General features: G+C 40.6%; 1 protein-coding gene across 12 annotated transcripts in view; it reads left to right on the plus strand.

The window, feature by feature from the left end:
- KIF1B (kinesin family member 1B) overlaps positions 1 to 18,792 on the plus strand; it is a 195,786-nt gene that overhangs the window by 43,341 nt on the left and 133,653 nt on the right. For 8 of the 12 annotated variants that reach the window (XM_033922757.1, XM_033922758.1, XM_033922760.1 and 5 more), the window contains exons 5-12: positions 713 to 778; positions 1,248 to 1,426; positions 4,693 to 4,804; positions 5,104 to 5,181; positions 5,978 to 6,043; positions 8,883 to 8,958; positions 10,499 to 10,577; positions 14,870 to 15,012. In XM_033922757.1, the coding sequence (XP_033778648.1) occupies positions 713 to 778; positions 1,248 to 1,426; positions 4,693 to 4,804; positions 5,104 to 5,181; positions 5,978 to 6,043; positions 8,883 to 8,958; positions 10,499 to 10,577; positions 14,870 to 15,012 (799 nt within the window). Of the gene's footprint in view, positions 1 to 712; positions 779 to 1,247; positions 1,427 to 4,692; positions 4,805 to 5,103; positions 5,182 to 5,977; positions 6,044 to 8,882; positions 8,959 to 10,498; positions 10,578 to 14,869; positions 15,013 to 18,569; positions 18,612 to 18,792 lie in introns of all 12 variants that reach the window. The other 4 variants (XM_033922756.1, XM_033922759.1, XM_033922764.1 and 1 more) reach the window with 1 other exon arrangement.

An 18,792-nucleotide genomic window follows, 5' to 3' on the forward strand; every position in this document is an offset into this window, starting at 1 on the left:
ACCGGAAACCGGAAGTTGCAGGAGAGAGAACATTGATCAACTCCAGCAGCTGCGCGTGCACAGCTTTTTGAGATCGTGCGGCTGGGTGAGGGAGAAGGCTGGCAGGCTCTGCATGTGAGGTGAGGTGGAGGGAGGGAAATGTAGGGCTGCAGAACGAATTATTTTGTTTTACAGGTATTCTTATGGGAAAACGCGTTTCACACAACGAACGTTTCACATAACAAACTTGCTCCTGGAACGGATTAAGTTCGTTGTGTGAGGCACCACTGTACTATGTCTTTCATAACTGAGGCAAAGCGGTACTGTTTGATGAAAATGTATTAGTTGATAATTGATAGGATTGGGCTCCAGTCTCACAGTCTGGCATTGGTAACCATTTTTTTTCCTTAATAATTATACCACGGGCTTGTGACTGAAATCCACAGTATAATTATTAATTTATTTATTTTTTTGCATTTATTTCAGATAAACAGTTTGTTTTGGCACTTTAGGTCTCTAGTGTTAAAATATAACCTTTTTTACAAACCCAAGAAGAGGAAATAACTTGGAAATAGAAACATTTGGGCTGTGGAAGTTCAAGGGCTGATTTCTTGAGCAAATTGACAAATGGTTGTTTGAGATGAACACTTCTCACTGCCTCCCCCTACTGGAGACACATCAGAGCCATGCCTGCAATATGTGACTGATTGTGTTTTTTCTTTCTCCCTTTTAGCTTTGTGAAGATCTATTTGAGAAAATCAATGACAATAATAACGATGAAATTTCTTACTCTGTGGAGGTGAGCGTTTTAAAGCTCCCAGGATCCTTACTCCCATACATCAACCTTGATAAATTATTTTATGACGTGTTGACAATGCAGAGTTGATCATAGCTTCTTAATAAGAGACAGACAACCCATTGTTGGAATTCCAAATTAGCTGATCATGTACAGTGTTTTATTTATGACCTTCTTCAGACAGCTAGACACAACCTTTGTGTGAGTTTTATGAGAATACTTGATAATAACGAAGCTTTTCTATTTCTTCCTGTCATATATGTTTACTTCCCTGCCACTGGTATATCATGTTCCTTCCTACTATCTTCACAAGCACTGGCCTCACTTTTTTCATCCTGCCCTGCAGCTGCCTGCTGGTACTGCTGCCTCCCTTTTGTACAGGGATTTGCTTTACACTTTCCCTTCCCCCGAACCATTTTATTGCTTGGAACAATCCTCTTCTCAAACTGCCCTGGTGTGACTGTCTTCATAGGTCAGTTACATGGAGATTTATTGCGAACGTGTCAGAGATTTGCTGAACCCAAAAAACAAGGGGAACCTACGTGTGCGTGAACACCCTCTCCTTGGACCCTATGTAGAAGACCTGTCCAAATTAGCAGTAACATCCTACTCGGACATCGCTGACTTGATGGATGCAGGCAACAAAGCCAGGTGGGTTTCAAATGCTTTTCCAAGGTAGAGCAAGTGGAAAGGCAAATTCATGGCTATCAGAAGTATAAGCCCTTTGAACTGAGGTTTTTTGAGTTGATGCTTGGGAACTCAAATCCTAGAGGTATAAGTAATACTCAAGAGGTAAGAATTTTTTGCAGGAAAGGAAGTTCTAGAACAGGGATGCCCAATAGGTCGATCGCGATCGACCGGTAGCTCGCCAAAGTAAAGTGAGTCGATCACCCAGGACTCACTTTGCCTTGGCGATCTATCGGGCCGACCAGCATTCCTCTCCCCAACGTCAATTCTGCCATCGGAGAGGAAGTTCGGGCCAGCCAATCGCTGCCTGGCTGGGCGGAACTTCCTTTCCGACGGCAGAATTGACGTCGGGGAGAGGAATGCTGGTCGGCCCGAAGCAGGAAGAGCATGGGGTGGTGTCGGCGTCGACTTTGGAGCCTGTTATCCATTGGTGGCGTTTTGGCTCCTGTTCCCCGATGGCAGCGGCAGTGGCTTGGGGAAGGGCAGGGAGAAAGAAAGAAAGGGAGCAGGCAGGGAGACAGAAGGAAAGAAGAGAAACAGAAAAAAAGAAAGGGAGCATGAAGAGAGAAAGAAAGGTCAGGGAGAGAGGAAGAAAAAGTTGGGGGAGGGAATGAGGTGTGGAGGAGAGGAAGCATACAGGCTGAAAGAAAGATTGGATGCACAGTCAGAAGAAGAAAGTGCAACCAGAGACTCATGAAATCACCAGACAAGGTAGGAAAAATGATTTTATTTTAAATTTAGTGATCAAAATGTGTCTGAATTTATATCTGCTGTCTATATTTTACAATACGGTCCCCTTTTACTAAACCGCAATAGTGGTTTTTAGCGCAGGGAGCTTATGAGCGTTGAGAGCAGCGCTGGGCATTCAGCGCAGCTCCCTACGCTAAAAACTGCTATTGTGGTTTAGTAAAAAGGGAGGGGGTGGGTATTTGTCTATTTTTGTATGGTTGTTACTGAGGTGACAGTGCATAGAGTCATCTGCTTTGACCTCTTTGAAAAAACCCCGGAATAGGAATGATAATTAACAATTCTATGCGTACAGTGTGCGTTGTGTTTTTTTAAAATTTTATTGTTGGTAGATCATTTTGACTTGGTCATTTTAAAAGTAGCTCGCGAGTCAAAAAAGTGTGGGCACCCCTGGTCTAGAAGAAAAGGTCATGGTTTAAGGCTGGGTGGGAGGGGAAGTTTGTAGTCTTAGCAATTGCATGGAATAACTTCTCAACAAACACAATAAGAGATAAAACAAAAATAGAATTTAAAAAAGCCAAGGATAAACACTATTGATGACGCTGTTAGCAAGAATTCTGTATCACTGCAAATTGTATTTTTATATATTCTCTATTTCTTTTATATTTTGTGGTTCACTGTAGCATTCTCGCATCAATTGAGTACATTTGGTACAGTTTTTTATTTAATGGATAATCCCAGCCTATAGAGTATGACTAATGAATTATGAAATGGGACTCCTGATGAGGGCTTGTTAGCTGAAACATGACTCATGTAGGATCTGCTTCTAATTCACATTATGCATAATGTTTGGGACTGAGTGCTTGGTAATAAAGGACTTATCATTCCTCCTGGAACATTTGTATGATTATACCCACTCTTTTCTGTTTCCCTTTAGTAACCTGTGGTGTTTTCTTTTGGACATTCATTAAACACAGAAAAACCTAGCTGGGAGAAATCAGAAACAAAATAGATTTTTATCTTATGCAGAAGGAAAGAAAAATGGGCAGAAGAGAGAGGTCTTACTATTCCTTTTGTGGGAAGGATTCCTACCTCCATTCACTTTCAGTTTTTCCACATATGTATATCCTGCATTTATGCTGGGGCCAGTTACCAAAGATCATTGCTTTAGCACTGACTAGGGAATGATGATAAAGCATTAATCTCTAACCGAAAGTAAGGATTTTCTGTGCTTTTGAAGGAGAGCTTCCATTATGTCCCAGGGATCTATCCAGACTTGTGGGTTATGCTTATCTACCAGCAGGTGCTGCTTGTGTGCATGATTGCATGTGATCCATTGGACTTTTCCCGACACACTCTGGCTCCTCTTGAGTTCCCAGTCTTCTTTGCTTCGGGGAGCAGAAGGGTCATCATTTTCTTTTGAGTTTGTATTGTTACTACATCAGGTTTATTTTCTGAAGAGGTCTCAGCCTGTTGGCTACCTCCTCTAAAAGACTGATGTATAATGGAAAGGAAGAATGGAAACTTAACTACACCTTTGAACGTAATGTGGGTTTCACTCAGTGCGGTTTGAGCAGGAGGGAGGTGGGGGGGTGGGTAGGGAAAGTGGAAATAGCTTTTTTTGTCCTAAGGAAAGAAAGTAGCACGGGCCGGTAAGGAAATAGCATGCACTGCCCCCTTCCTCTTTGTATACGGCATAAAGAAATTATTCCTCAAAGAAGAAATGAGCAGTTCAGGAAGGTAAAGCTTTACACAGAGGACAGAACTTACCAAGAGTGTTTCATCATCTTGGCTTCTCCCCCACTGAGTCAATCCATATCGCATTTTGTTTTCAAGTACATTTGTTGTTTTTTTTTTCTGTTTCCTTATTGAGGTTATTTCTTTAGTGTCAAAGAGGTAGGAGTTCCACAATGTTTCCTCTTAGCCCTACTGCTTGGATATTGAATACTGGCTGAGAGCAGATGCACAGTAGGCTTAAGTCTGCTGTACACTCTATCTTGGAACAAACAAACAGAACTGCAGACGTGTACAACAACGTAGGCAAAATTTATTGTGACAAGCAAAAAAATATATATATTAAAACTTTTTTACCAAACAGGGGACCCGACACGGTCCGTGTTTCGGACAACCTTCATCAGGGGTCCATGGTAGAAAATGAAAAAAACAAAAGTCACAAAAAATTGCAGTGGAAAAAAATTCAGTAGAAAAAAACCTACAGCACAACTCAAGTTCGGGACTCCAGTCTGCTCGAAATGCCAACAGTTCTTTCCCTAAGAGCTCAACTGCAATGAAACGGGATAAGGAAAAGACCCAATCGACTTTTTTTGTTTTCTGACAGACCTCCTCTATCTCTATCTCCACCTCCACATTCTGTTAGATAGGCATAACCCATAAGTCTAGACTGATCCTTTGGGACAAAAGGAAAAACTAATGTACAGGTAACAACTCATTTTTTTTCTTCCTATTGATTTCCTTTAGAATCCTTTCCATAACCTTACCATACTGTGATATGAGTTGATGTTAATTGTGCCTTTTCCCTATAGGACAGTGGCTGCAACAAACATGAATGAGACAAGTAGCCGCTCTCATGCAGTCTTCACCATTGTCTTCACACAGAAAAGGCATGACCTGGAAACCAATCTCCCCACAGAGAAGGTATGTCGTTTAAAGAGAGTGATCAAGCATTTCTGGGTATCTGGTGCTCTGCATGCTGGAGGAACACTACTCTGTTTAGCTAGCGATAGAAGAATCTCTGTTAGATCTGTCCTTCTGTGTGTGACTGTTATGTACTTTCCTGTCAAGACCTCTGAAGTTCCTGTTTCCATTATTCTCAATGCTCTTAGTCTGTTCACTGCCTTGGCCTGTTTGTCAGATAAGGCAGGATAGTAAATTTTAAATAAACGATAATGATAAGCCATTGATCAGTACTGTTTGTTCTATCTCACTTCCTCCAGGTGAGTAAGATCAGCCTTGTCGATCTGGCTGGGAGTGAGAGAGCAGATTCAACAGGAGCCAAGGGGACACGATTAAAGGTAAACTTCCTGATGAGGAGAGTGGAGGGACTGGGGTATATCTTGGCAAAAAGAAAGTGGTTGGGTTAGGGTAAATGAGGATTGAGGATTGTAGCATCTGACTTTTCTAGAAAAGTAGCCTAGTGATTAGAGTAGTGTGCTGAGAACCAGGGAAGCCAAGTTTTGAAATCCTTCTTGCCCCACTGATGCTTTTTGTGATCTTGCAATCCTTAAGCGCTCAAGAACAGCTAGATGGGAGTTCAGATTCCACCATTTCATTCGAAATTGGTAGCAGTGGTATTCTTCATTATTCCCTTCATAGCTTAACTTTTATAACTTTATAACTTTACTACTATTTATTTCTTATTATGTTCAGTTTTCTTTATTTCTTATCCCAACTCTTTAAATCTTTAAATCAGAATAATTTATCTTTTGTCATTGTTGGTTCCCCTTCCCAACGCGTTTCACGTTTGTGATCTTGGGCATATCATTTCATCCTCTTGCATGAATTAGAAACTTCGGGCTTGATTTATTAATGTGCATTAGCCTGAACTATGTACATAGTTAATTAATAGGCCCCATTGACAATAAGGGAGCTTTGCATTAAATAACATGTGTTAAATCAAACTAATTCATTTTAACATGTTAATGTACATTAGTACAATATATCTGGCCCTTAAGATTGTACTGTAATCCTGTTGGAGACAGGGAAATATCTGTTTTATCTGAATATAACTTAAGCCGAACGCAAATAAAAATACGAGATAGTAGAACGTGCAGATTCAGATTCTAATCACAGACATTTATGTTGTTACAGGAAGGTGCAAACATCAACAAATCACTCACAACATTGGGCAAAGTCATCTCAGCACTGGCAGAGGTTGTAAGTACAGTGCTTGGAAACCAGGCACATCTAACAGTGTTTTGTCTGTACACAATGCACTTTCTTTGCTGTAGTACATTTACCAAAGTCTAAAGAATTCAGCTTAAAAAGCAAGGATGAAATGACACCTGACCCTTTGTTATGCCAAAGGAAGAGAGTACATGTGAAAAAAAGCATGATGTGCAGCATTGGGGGTTTTTTTGTATATCTTTATTGAATTTTCAAACTACAATGGTGCACCAAGTCATTCTTATACATAAAATATTATAAGACCAGCACAATAAACTTTCAGACATTAATGTACAATTATATTTCCCCCACCCTCCCACCTAATATTCAAATAAAATAAAACCTTCAACAAACTATCCATAAATTCCCTGAATCAAATTCCAATGCAACTTCCTTCCCCCTCCCCCCCACCCACCCTGGATGTGTATGTTTATAGGAAAATGAAATAAAATCAGTTATCATTCCTTATAAAATTTAGCCAATGGCTCCCAAACATCCATAAAATTCCTGTAACATCCCTGCTGTATGGCCATGAAACGTTCAATTTTAAAAATATAACAGAGAGATTCCCACCAGAATGTGTAATTTAACCTATCCCAGTTCTTCCAATTTTTTGAAAATAAGCTGCATGGCAACCCCTGTCATTATAAGGAGAAGTTTATTGTTCCAAGCAGATATTTGACTTTAAGCTCTCATGAACGTACCAAATAAAATGGTATCGTACAGGCAGTGGAACCAAGATCTGTCTTTGTTCTGTACCATACCACCTCTTTTTTAAGTTCTGTCTGAAGAAACATTTTCTTTCCTCTTAAATGGCACTTGTGTAATAACATCCCTTATTTGAAGCCCTGAGGAATTGTATTTTCTTATACAGAAACCAGGCCTTGTGTGGTTCAGTCCTTTGGTCCCCACCTTTTAACTGCCTGTTTAACATGTCTTTTATATGTTTGTACTTAAAATGTTACCCTGGGTAGATATGTTGTGGCATGACAGAAGATCAGCTCATTTGATTTCAGTAGATAACTACACAAAGCAAGTCTTTTTCAGATAAATGATAGAGCCGATCTAGAACTATAAGCCTCAGGGCAACCTTGCAAAGAAGACTGAAGGATCTGTATGTCTGTTGTTTGATTTTCTTCTTGTATTCTCTTTATCTCTTGCTTTTCATGCTGCTTTATTAGGATAACTGCACCAGCAAGGTATCATTGGAATTGGGAGAAGGGGCTTTTCTCAATCTACCTTTAACCGTTTTGCCTAGACTCATTGGGATAATTTTATATGAGATGAACATGTAGACAGCATTTTCTGCATTCAAGTGAACACTTAAATTTCCCAGGAGTATGTTTGCATTCAAAATAGGCATACCGTGCTTGATTTTATAATAAGGTGCCTATTTTTTTTGAAAACTCCAAAACAAAAGATATCTGTCCAAAATAACACTGTCGGTGTTTCCAAAAATTAGTTTTATCTAGGTTAAAAAAGCAAGAATTTTTAAATGAACAGGATCATCGTATATAAGGAGACTTCAGAGTTGTTAATTACAGTTTATTCTTAAACTCTTCATCATTATCTCTGGTCCAGCTTTTTTAATATCAGTTGATTACCAAAAGAACATTTACTTCACACCGTGAATACTTGATTTAGTTATGATCATAAGCTAAGTACTTTTCTACTAAATATAAATATTAAATTAAAATAAGCACTAAAAGGGTCCAATGAATTGCTGACACATAAAGCCTCGGACTATGAAAGTTTATTGAGTCCCATGTGGTGCCGCTGAGGACCGGTAGAGAGTTGTATTGAGAAACATAATGGATACTGTTTGGAAGTTGTGAACAGTTTCCTAAATTTTTTTTTATTTATTTATTTATTTATGAAATTTACACATTTATTATCAAGCATACATCTTGTACAGAAAGTGAGATCAAGAAAACATAATAATATTATTATTTACTCTCAAGCCTGAAAGTAATTCAAAATAATAAAAGAAAATAAACATCATAACTTAATCACACACTAGTCCTCAAATTAGGATCCAAGGTTAACGATGAGAGTAGAAATTAAAGGAAAAAATTTTTTTAACAAGGAAAATCGCTTAAACTGCTACTGAAAAGTGAGCTGATTATTATTACAATGGTACAGATGGTTCTACAGACTCAAGACGTTTCGCAGAAAGGAAAGCAGTCAAGTGGGCTGGTTCTACAAATACATATTTCAAGGAACGGTATCTTATGACACATTTACAAGGGTACCTAAGAAAGAAAAGACCCCCTATCTGAGTCACTCCTGGTTTTAACATTAAAAATTCCCTTCTTCTCTTCTGAGTCTCTCTCGAGACATCAGGAAATATCTGGATATGGAGACCCAGAAAGTCCTTGGCCCTGTTTTTAAAGAAAAGTTTAAGAATCCAATCCTTGTCTGGGGCCAAAGCCACAGTCAATAAGAGAGTGGCTGGGGTAGCCATTTCTCTATCTGATTGCTCTAATAAAGTGGAAACGTTCAAGGGTTCTTTCTGTGGTATTCCTTCGTCTTCTTTCTTTTGAAAATCCTGATTTCTTATAGGTAAATAGTAAACCTTTGTAAGAGGTGGTAAGGAATTTTCAGGTATTTTAAGGATTTCCTGAAAGTACCGCTTTATCATATCTTGTGGAGAAATTGATAATACTTTAGGAAAATTAATTAAACGCAAATTATTAATCTGAATATTGTTATCTAAAGCTTCCAATTTTCTTTTCATAATCGCAGTTTCCTAAATTTTGATCAAATTACTCTCAACATTTCCATTTTTGTCTAACTTTGTTTTCAGTCATGTTTTTTCTTCCTATTACAGAGTAAGAAAAAAAAGAAGACTGATTTTATTCCATATCGTGATTCTGTGCTCACTTGGTTGCTTCGTGAAAACTTAGGTACGGTGGGACAGTTTGGCTTAAACCTTATAGCAGTTATATGTCCTTATGAAAAAATTGTTGTATAATCTCTTTGCAATCCTCAGAAATTCATAGGAACAAAGAACATAATGTCAGAAAACCAGCATGTGACTGTGTAGCCTTAACATGCGATCCAGTAGCCCAGTCTTTCTCAGAGATCCTCTGTACTTGTCCAATGTTGTCTTGACCTTTGATACTGTCTTTGTCTCCATCATCTTCACAGGGAGGTTGTTCCATGCATCTGTTTTCCTTCTTATCAAAAATTATTTCCTTAGATTACTCCTGATTCAACCCTTTTTCATCCACATTATGTCGCTCCCATGTTCCAGAGCCTCATTTCCATCCAAAGAGATCTGATATTTATGAATTTATACCTTGGAAGAATTTAAATGTGTCTCATCATGTTACCTGTCCTCCAGGGTATATACTGTATATTTAGATCTGTAAGCCTGACTCCATATGTTTTATGACAAAGATTGTTGACCATTGCTACCCTCTGGATAGACTCTAGTTGGCTTATATACTTTTGAAGACGCATGAGGTCTCACGAGAAGCTGACTTATTTAAAATGTCTATAGTCAGCGAATCACAACTGGTTCTCGGTGGATCCCATCACATAATAAGAGGGGAATAATCACTTGATACTCCTCCCAGGCATTCTTCTGGCTTTTTGTTGTCCTTAATCTACATGTTTGGCCACCTAAGGATCATTAGATGTGATAATCTCCAGCTTTCGCTCTTAATTTGTGCATAGGAAAACATAAACCCCTATACTGTACAGCTCACTTAGGGCCTGTTTTACAAAGCCCAACGGCCCCGAAGCCCATAGAGATTTAAAGGGCTTCGGGGCTGTTGCCACGCAGCAGCCACTAGCGCGGCTTTGTAAAACAGGTCCTTAGTCTTTTGCGTACCTGATGTACGACCCTGAATATTTTACCATGAAATCTTAGCCGCCACACTCTAGACCAGTTCTTATTCCTCCTTTTATTATTTCCACACCTTCCAGAGCGTTTTACCCTGATTTTTATATCATCTGTAAAAAAGGCAAACCTTTCTTGACTGCAAATCCAACTCTTTAATTTATAGGTCAAACGAAATTGCCTATAATTCCCAGCTGCTGCTTTCTCCCAGTACTCATTTTTATGGTATTTATCTTTTGGCATTCAGGCTCAGAATCTTTGGTTAACTGGATATGTCTATATTGAATATTGCAGTATCTAACTCGGTTGGGAAAAAAATCTCTGAAATTCAATAGATTTAAGGGAGTTTTACCAGGGCCACCTGGCAAGTTTAGCTCACACTGTTTATCATTGTATCTTATGGTAGTTGTAAGTAGAAACTAGTCTGAAAGGCACGGAGATGTCTGCAGAGGAGTGTGGTGGGATTGTATAAATTAGAGATTTGAAGATGTGTATTTCTCAGGGAAAGAAATCCATGCCAGTCCATGCATGACAGATAGAAGAACAGTCAAGTGATATGACCTGATGAACACAGTGACTGTGATTTGATTTCTGTTTAGGTGGGAATTCCAGGACGGCAATGGTGGCTGCTCTGAGTCCAGCTGACATAAATTATGATGAGACCTTAAGCACTTTGAGGTACTGTCCAGGAGATATGAGCTTAGGTTGGGGATTATTACTGCTCAAATCTTCATATGGTCCCATTGCTCAGCCTGACACTTCTCTACTGGTGATCAGTGAAAACCCTGGGAGAATCTTGTTCTTTCTGGGGGGGGGGGGGGGTTCTGTGTTTCTCTGTATTGTGTCTTAACAGGTCTGAATTTAGGTCCTGAAGCAATGTCTTATCAATTATTTATGTAAATACTTGTTCAACTATTTGTGCTTTTGTATTGTGCAAAGTCCTAGTTATATGTTTGTCTCCAAGGACAAGCAGGATAGCAGGTTATCACATTGTGTCATCACCAACTGAGCCTTTGGGGAGGTTTCTCTAGTTTAGAACACAGTTCAAATTTTTTGAGTTGCTGCAATGTGCGTGTGTTCATGCTTGTCACCCCCTCGGTCTTTGTTTTTCTGTAGAGCTGGATAGGTGCATGTCACTTGAGATTGCCCCAAGATAACTTCCAGTGCAATAAATGTAGCACTCTGGAAAGAATCCACTCCAGATTTTTTCTGTAACCCTCTTACCTTACTGGGAGTTCTACTGCCATTTACAGTTTTTCCCTTCTGTACACGAGCCAGAAGAAGTGTTTCTGTTCTGCTCTTTATTTTATTCAAGTTATTTTCAGATTTCTTCAGTTTTTCGGTGCTGGGAGCTTCACTGTTCGTGAGTCCAGCTCTACCTGCATGGAGAAAAAGCAGACAATGGTCAGCAGCTGACAAGCAAATCCCTTGTGGTACATTTTAGCCAGCCTGCCGAAGCATTTTTGGAGCTCGAAGCTGTCCCCGGTTAGCATGACTCACCTACTGCTTGCCAGGGGTTTGAATGCAGGCTCTCGGGCATCTGTAGGAAGCTCAGCAGTGTTTCATGGGGTGCTGGTTGCATTTTACCTCCCCCCTTCTAGTAGTGCATCCATCAGTCCACGAGGATGGGGGCTCAGTCAGACGCCGTGTCCGACTGGCAGCCCGAAGATCAGCATTGGAGAAGACGTTCTGGATGAAGCAATAATTTCTTCTCCCTTACCAGCTACTGATCAGATCTGAAGCAGGCTGTAACACATTGCCAGCACAGGTCACAGTGAGTAAGGCTGTTACAGACTGTGAGGGAAATCGGGGAAGTCTGAAATTCAACTTTTCATGGTTTGTGCTTGTTCTCCTGTATTTCCCCTCCTCCCAAATCCTAAATTTGCTGATTTTTGTCTTATCTTTTGTTTCGTGGTTTTTCAAGCACGTATTTATGTGCCAAACTCCTGATGTGGCCATCTTAGATTTTAGCGATCTTTATTTTCTAAAGTTTCCTGCAGCTCCAGTTTTGCCTCAGAACTTGTTGGGATGGAGTCCTTGGCTCTATTACTACTAATCCACACCAGGAATGTGCAAATTGTGTGCTTTAGGAGCGTCTTTGCACTATGTGCCATGCCACACATGAAGAAGAAGTGGGAGCATCTGGCTTAGACTTTCCTTTGCATTCTAGGGCTAAAGAAAGGGCAGCTAGCCTGGTGGTTTGAGCATTTTTCTTTTCAGGACCTAGAAATGATGACCGCCCTGAGCAAATGAGCACAGTAGCCGCAGAGACGAAGAGAAGCAAATTACAGTTATCCTTGGGTGATTCTATGCTACTTGGTACGGCTTTTTCTCCTGAATTTGTTAATCTAATTTGCAAAGCCTTTCAGAAAAGCTGTCCTTCTCAGGCAAAGGTGAGCTGCACTTCGGATGCTGCACGTGAGGACTCAGCCTCTCTGGGTGTATTTCCCTCACAGTCTAACCCTGCTCAGTGCTTGGGAGATCCCTTTGAGGGGGACACAGATGATGATGAGTCAATGTTCCCTTATTGTCTCAGGATGCACCTCCTCTCTCTGGGGACACAGGCATGCAATCGGGTGCTTTAGATCCTATTTTGGCTTTGGATTCTGGGGACTATCCCACAGTCCTGTGCTTTTTAAAGCCCTTGGCACTACTGGATCTCATTTGAGTCCTTGCATGAGCTAAATTTGGACTCTCAGCTGGTTCCACCCACTTCCTGCTCCCTTATGAGTGGAGTGAGAGTTCGATCTTTTGCATTTCTCTGGCATCCGGACATTAATGTCTTAGTTACTGAGTAGTGGGATTCTCCAGAGGGGTCCTTCAGGGTTGCGAGTGCCATGTATCCTGTGGCGCAGGACTACCAGCAAATTTTTGCCTAGCCTAAAGTGGATTCCTTGGTTGCACAGGTCATTAAGTGCACCTCTCTTCCCAGTGAAAGAGGTGTAGTGCTCAAGGACATGCAAGATCGCTGTGTGGATGTGGTTCTCAAGCGGCTTTTCAAGGTGTTGACTTTGGGAATCAAAGCAGCCTCAGTGGTGTCCTTTGTGCCTGTCTTTCCAGGCTATGTATGCTGGAGTGTGAGGGCGAGAAGCCCGTACTGCAGCTCCTTTTGTCTACGGATTTATGTTGTGGATGCTCTCTATGACATTATTTGTGTTATGAATAAAGTGTCTCCTTATTCAATCTCTGCATGCAGAATGCTCGGTGGGCTGGAGATTCCACCTCTAAAGCTAATCTCAGCAGACTCCCTTTTAAGGGGCAGTTGTTATTCGGAAAGGGTCTGAATGACCTTATTTCTTGTGTGGTGGACCGTCGACCCAAGATTCTGCCTGACAGCAGACTCAGAACCTCTAGAGGCTCAGTTTGCTCTAATTTTTGTGGCTCCAGGCGATCTCAATAGTATTCCAGCTCCACTTCCCAGAGATTCTCCCAGAATTACACGAAACCAGTCTTCAGCACCCTGTGCTGTCCTCTCCTCTCCACCAAGAAGTCACAGTGATGCCAGATTGGAGGCAATCCCTCTCAGGATAGGGGATCAACTTTTGGACTTTCTGCAGGTCTGGACTCAGATTTCATCTGACAACTGGGTTCTAGACATCATCCAGAGTGGCTAGAAGCTGGAATCAGCCCAGTCTCTAACAGATTGGTTTATGGATTCTCCTGTGGGTCACCAGGAAAAAGCGACCCAGGTGTAAGCCACTGTGAGCATGCCAGAGAGCTTATTCCAGTTGAGCAGGGAGTGCCTAAGACTGACTTAAATATTTTTTCTTATAGAGAGAGAGAGAATTTAAAATAGAGTTAAAGATACACTTGGAAGAGTCTGAGTTCCCTTCCCCCTTTCCACTTTTTTTTTTTTTCTTCATTATAAAGGGAGTTTTTATAACAGGAGAATAATCTGTTGTTTTCCTCTATTATTTTTCTCTGACATGTTCTGGTAAGCTGGAGGTGGTCTTTTCTCGGGAGGGGGGGGGGTGAGGAGGCTGGTGTCAGTATTTTTGTTAAAACTGTTGATCCCACTCTTTGCTGGGGTGGAGATTGTAGCTCAACGGGGGCAGAGGTACATCTAATATCATCATTGGGGGCTTGCCTTGTGGAGTCTTCACTGGCCCCTGATGCAGGCAACACATGAATCTGGGCTGTATCGAGTCCTTGAATAAACTGTGGCCTCTACAAAACTGTTGATCCCAAGACCACTCAGGTACTTGAACCACTAAACTGAAGTCTTAACTTTGAAGGGAGCCAAATTAGGATGCATCACAGAACTCTATTTTGGTCACAGCTGGCATGCCTAAGAAAACACCTTCATAAATATAGGATTGGTCTCTATGGATAATTCTTTGTACATTTAAAGAACATTGCATAGACCTCGGCGGTACCTTCTGTATATAGTAAACTTTCCTCTACACAGAATAGTGGCACCAAAAATCGTCATTGGTCTCGCAATCAATAGTAGTATACTTATACATTCTAATTAAGATATGTTAGTATTCATCTCAATCTACGCGGGTGGGGGTTGACACTCCGACATAGAAACTATGTTTCGCCCTAGTCGGGCTTTATCAAGGATAATACCCCTGCAAAATACAAATATAGTCTTAATATAATGCTTTGTTGGGATAAATATCTTAAATATTAGTTCATAAATAAGTTTATAAATACATTAATTATAGATATAAATATAGGTACCTCAAGCCGAACAACTCATGCTCCTCGCATTCAATGCTTTATCCGCTAGGGAACATGGACGCGGCGTTCCTCTCTTTTATTTCACACTTAATCACATGATGAAGATGTAATACGTACACATAAACGTCACTAGTTCTAACCAATCACTATAATCCCCAGATTTTCAAACTAATGTCATCCACTCGATTTCAGTGTTAAGACCCCATGCTTTAACACTATTCAATCTATAGATCCACTGTTGTTGAAAAGGAATGTTAAATTCTCTCATCTTTAACTTCTCACAGGTATGCTGACCGTGCAAAACAGATCAAATGTAATGCCATCATCAATGAGGACCCCAATGCCAAACTGGTGCGAGAATTAAAGGAGGAAGTTTCCCGTTTGAAGGAGCTATTGCGTGCCCAGGGCCTGGGTGATATTATAGACAGTAAGTGTGAGGGATGGATGATTTATCTTGACTTGCATATTGGGATGGGGCATGCAGTTTGATTTCACTGTTCTCTGTTTTAAGTCTGTCTTGAGATTTATTCATTTCCTTCATAGTACATAAGTTATGTTCCTATGCCTTTCAACCATGTTTGCACCATTGCCTTGTATATCTTTTCAAGGCAGGGACAATGGTACACTTTTTGGGCTAGGATAGCCAAATAATCCAATTTCCACCCCATTGCCGTATGGAGCAAAAAGAATTGGTTAGGCCATGACCCTAGTGGCAATATCCTGTTCTGCTGTCTGTAGTCCCAAGCATGTTTAAATTGTACTGCAGTGCTGGCCTCCACCACTTCTGGTAGGCTATTCCAGGCCATGTCAACCTTTTTCATTCTTACAGTTTCTGTACAAAATCAAGCACCCAGATACCCTACCAATAGTTCTAAGCTTTCTAGTAATTCAGCCAGCTATCATATCTAGTGAAACTCTAGACTGGTGGTCTTCAGCACTCAGCCCAATGTTCCATGTGGTCCCCAAAGTCCTCTATTGTGGCTGTCAAACAGCTGAAATGCTCTTCAAATCTTGTAAATGCATTCAATCTTGCCCACTTAATATAATAATTGCAAGCAATCTCTTAAATGTCTTACTCAGGTATCTCATTTATGAAATTTGCTACTGTTGACAATCCAAAATAAAGTGATTTTTAAAATATCTTTGAAGTGTTGTAGAATCAAAATTAGTGTTGATTTTTTTTAATGTTTAATACCCAGTCTGAACAAGCAAGTCAAGGTGGTTTACAAAATTAGTAGTATGTATAAGCTTGAAATCTGTTGGTAGGCCTCAGAACTTCCTCATATTCACACTGCGGCCCTTTACATGAAAAAGGTTGGAGGCCGCTGCTCTAGACAGAAGATCCGGCTACTCTGCACTCACTGTTAAGGTTGTTATCATGGTTGCTCTGTTCAGGGTACTCCAGCTGTCTTGGAAGCCTGATACTGCTGTGGAGTTGTAATCAGGATCACTCTACAACAGTGGTTCTTAACCTTGTTGGAGGTACTGAACCACACCAGTTTCATATGCGTGTTCACCGAACCCTTCTTTATTGGAAAAATAAAATATGATTTTTCAAATTCAAAACATAGGTATACAGTGAGGGAAAAAATAATATCAATTTTGAAAACAAAAAAGTTCTCCTATATTTCGAATAATAATAACATAATAATGAAATTTACTGCAAATCAGTGTGACTTCTGCTGTTGATTGATAGATTAAGAAACCGAGTACACGATCAGTCTTGATCAAAATCACTGAATAACTGATAGATGATTGAACGTGACCGAAGCGCTATATGAGTCGGAGGTGTGTTTTGACCTCCGCCGAACCCGCGAGACTGACTCACCGAACCCCTGGGGTTCGGTCGAACCCAGGTTAAGAACCACTGCTCTACAACTTTCTCTGTATGGTTTCTGCTATGTTTTCCTGTTTCTGTGTATATTATTTTGTTCTGTCTTGATGAACTTTGAAATCAGAAAATGATCGGAATGTAGGTATGAGAAATGTCACACTTGCAGGGTAGGAGAAGAGGTTTTTAGAGAATACTGTTTTTCTATAGTGGTCACATTTATTTATTTTCTGATTGTTCATCTGTAAGATTTCATAGAGTTTAGGACTGTGCTGATATATTTTCCTTTTCTTTATTTAGCTGACATTTATCCTGATTTTATTTACAATCATAGTATCCTGATTACAAATCTACCAGTTTTGGAGTGATCTTCTTTGCAGAGGCAGAATCACTGACTGGTTTCTGATGATATTAATAAGAGTAGTAGTTTTGGCTTCATTACCTGTTCATAAACACATGTTGCATCTAACTCTGGGGTGAACAGGGATCCAATTATATTACCTCTAAATCAGAACCCCATATGGACAACAAACCTCCCCTCTGCAACACTAACAGGCTTTAATTTCACACACACACACACACACAAGCCAATCACACAACAGGGAAAAAGAAAGGAAAGAAAGGTGGAGAAAAAGCCTCAGTTCAGCTTCATCTGGCAAAAAACTCCACCTTTCAAGGCTAACCCTGTACTCCAAAATATAGAACCAGTAGAAAAAACTCTATGGTAGCCTTAAGGGAGATGTTACAAAACACACCGGGACACACAGCCCTCAATTGTGAAAAAATGGGTAAATCAGCACTGTAGCAAAGTAGTCCAGGATTCAGCGTGGAAAACAGCAAGAAAAGAGAACAACTTAGCTGCTTTGGCATCCAGGATCTCTCAGTCCTTCACCTCCTGGGCCCTGCAGCCACTGAACCCGACGGGGAACCCTCCGTTTCGCTCTGGTTGCTGCGTCAGGGGTTTCAACTTCCCTGCTTCTCATACACTCCATCCAGACCCACCAAGCTCTTCAGGCTCTCACCCCACTTCACAGATCAATACCGGTGCTAAGACGCTCCACAGCCTCCAGCTAGAAATTGCACACAAGCTCCACCTCCAGACACGATCCACCAATCACAGGCATTCAAACACCAAAGAAGGCCATCCACTCAATCCGGGCATTCAGTCCCACAGGCTGAACAGATTGCAGAGTGAAAATCCATTTTTGCTCTTTCTGCCAGAGTAAATGCCTCCAATTCCCCCGGCGAGCAGAGTAAGCAATGTGTTCAATTAATGTGCAACATAGAGCCCCAAATTCATGATTAGCTTCCAAACAGTGTGTCACCAATGGCTCCTCCAACCTCCGAGTGTGCAGACAGGACCTGTGCTCAATTATTCTGGTCTTGAATTGACGATAAGTGTCCCACATAGATCATAGAACAGGGACACACTATAATATAAACCACCCCCTCTGTTCTACATGAAGTGGCACTTCGTAGTTTATAAACTTTACCAGTCTTAGGGTGCACAAACCTGTCAGACTCAATCATTACAGGACACACTGAACACTGACCACAACTTCTGAACAGGGATCCCCAGTTTAGAGAGTACAACTGCTTGCAGAAATATTCAAGCTGAGGAAAAAGTATTTACACTCTCAGCATAGCTTTTAGCTAGCATATTCAAAGGTACTTTAAATTTAAAATTCTTTTTGAACACTGCAATGATTGGTAGGTGAGGCCGAGTTTTCAGCCTTCATGTCTCTGAGCAGAGTTCTAAACAAAAATTAGTTCCTTAAGTGTATTGATGAACTAGTGGTGACTTTATTTTTGTTCTACTGACCTCTTGAGTCACTCGATAGTAATTTTGATTTGAATAAGTTACCCCTGCATATCTTTTTTGAGGAAAAAGCATAGGCATAAGCAAGGTAAAAATTTTGCTAGAGATATACTGTGTTTTCAATTACACTTTATGAAATTCTATTGTGTGGTCTGCAGGAAATTTTCTCCCTTGAGGGAAATGAGGCTACTGCTTGCAACTGATAGCTGCTGGCAGTGATTAATTTCTAAGCAAAATATAAATTCAGGGTCATATTATTCTTCCTTTGTCTTGTGTGTCACTGTCTCACCTGTGACCCCCAATTTGTGTTTCCCCCATCCCTGCACTCCTTCAGATGATCCATTGGGAGATGATGATTGTGGAAATGGAATCAAATGTGTGTATAACAATTGGCAGCACTCTTCTTGCTTCTCATTATCCGCCCGTGTCTGTAGGCTTTCAGCAGTGCTCTGCATGTGTCTTAAGGGAAAATCTGGGACATGGCATGTGTATGTGTGCATGACAGAGATGTGTGTGGCACAGAATTTTAGCAGCTCTTATAGGAAGTTAAGTTAGCT

The sequence above is a fragment of the Geotrypetes seraphini genome, chromosome 15 (genome assembly GCF_902459505.1).
Source record: "Geotrypetes seraphini chromosome 15, aGeoSer1.1, whole genome shotgun sequence".
Taxonomy (NCBI): domain Eukaryota; kingdom Metazoa; phylum Chordata; class Amphibia; order Gymnophiona; family Dermophiidae; genus Geotrypetes; species Geotrypetes seraphini.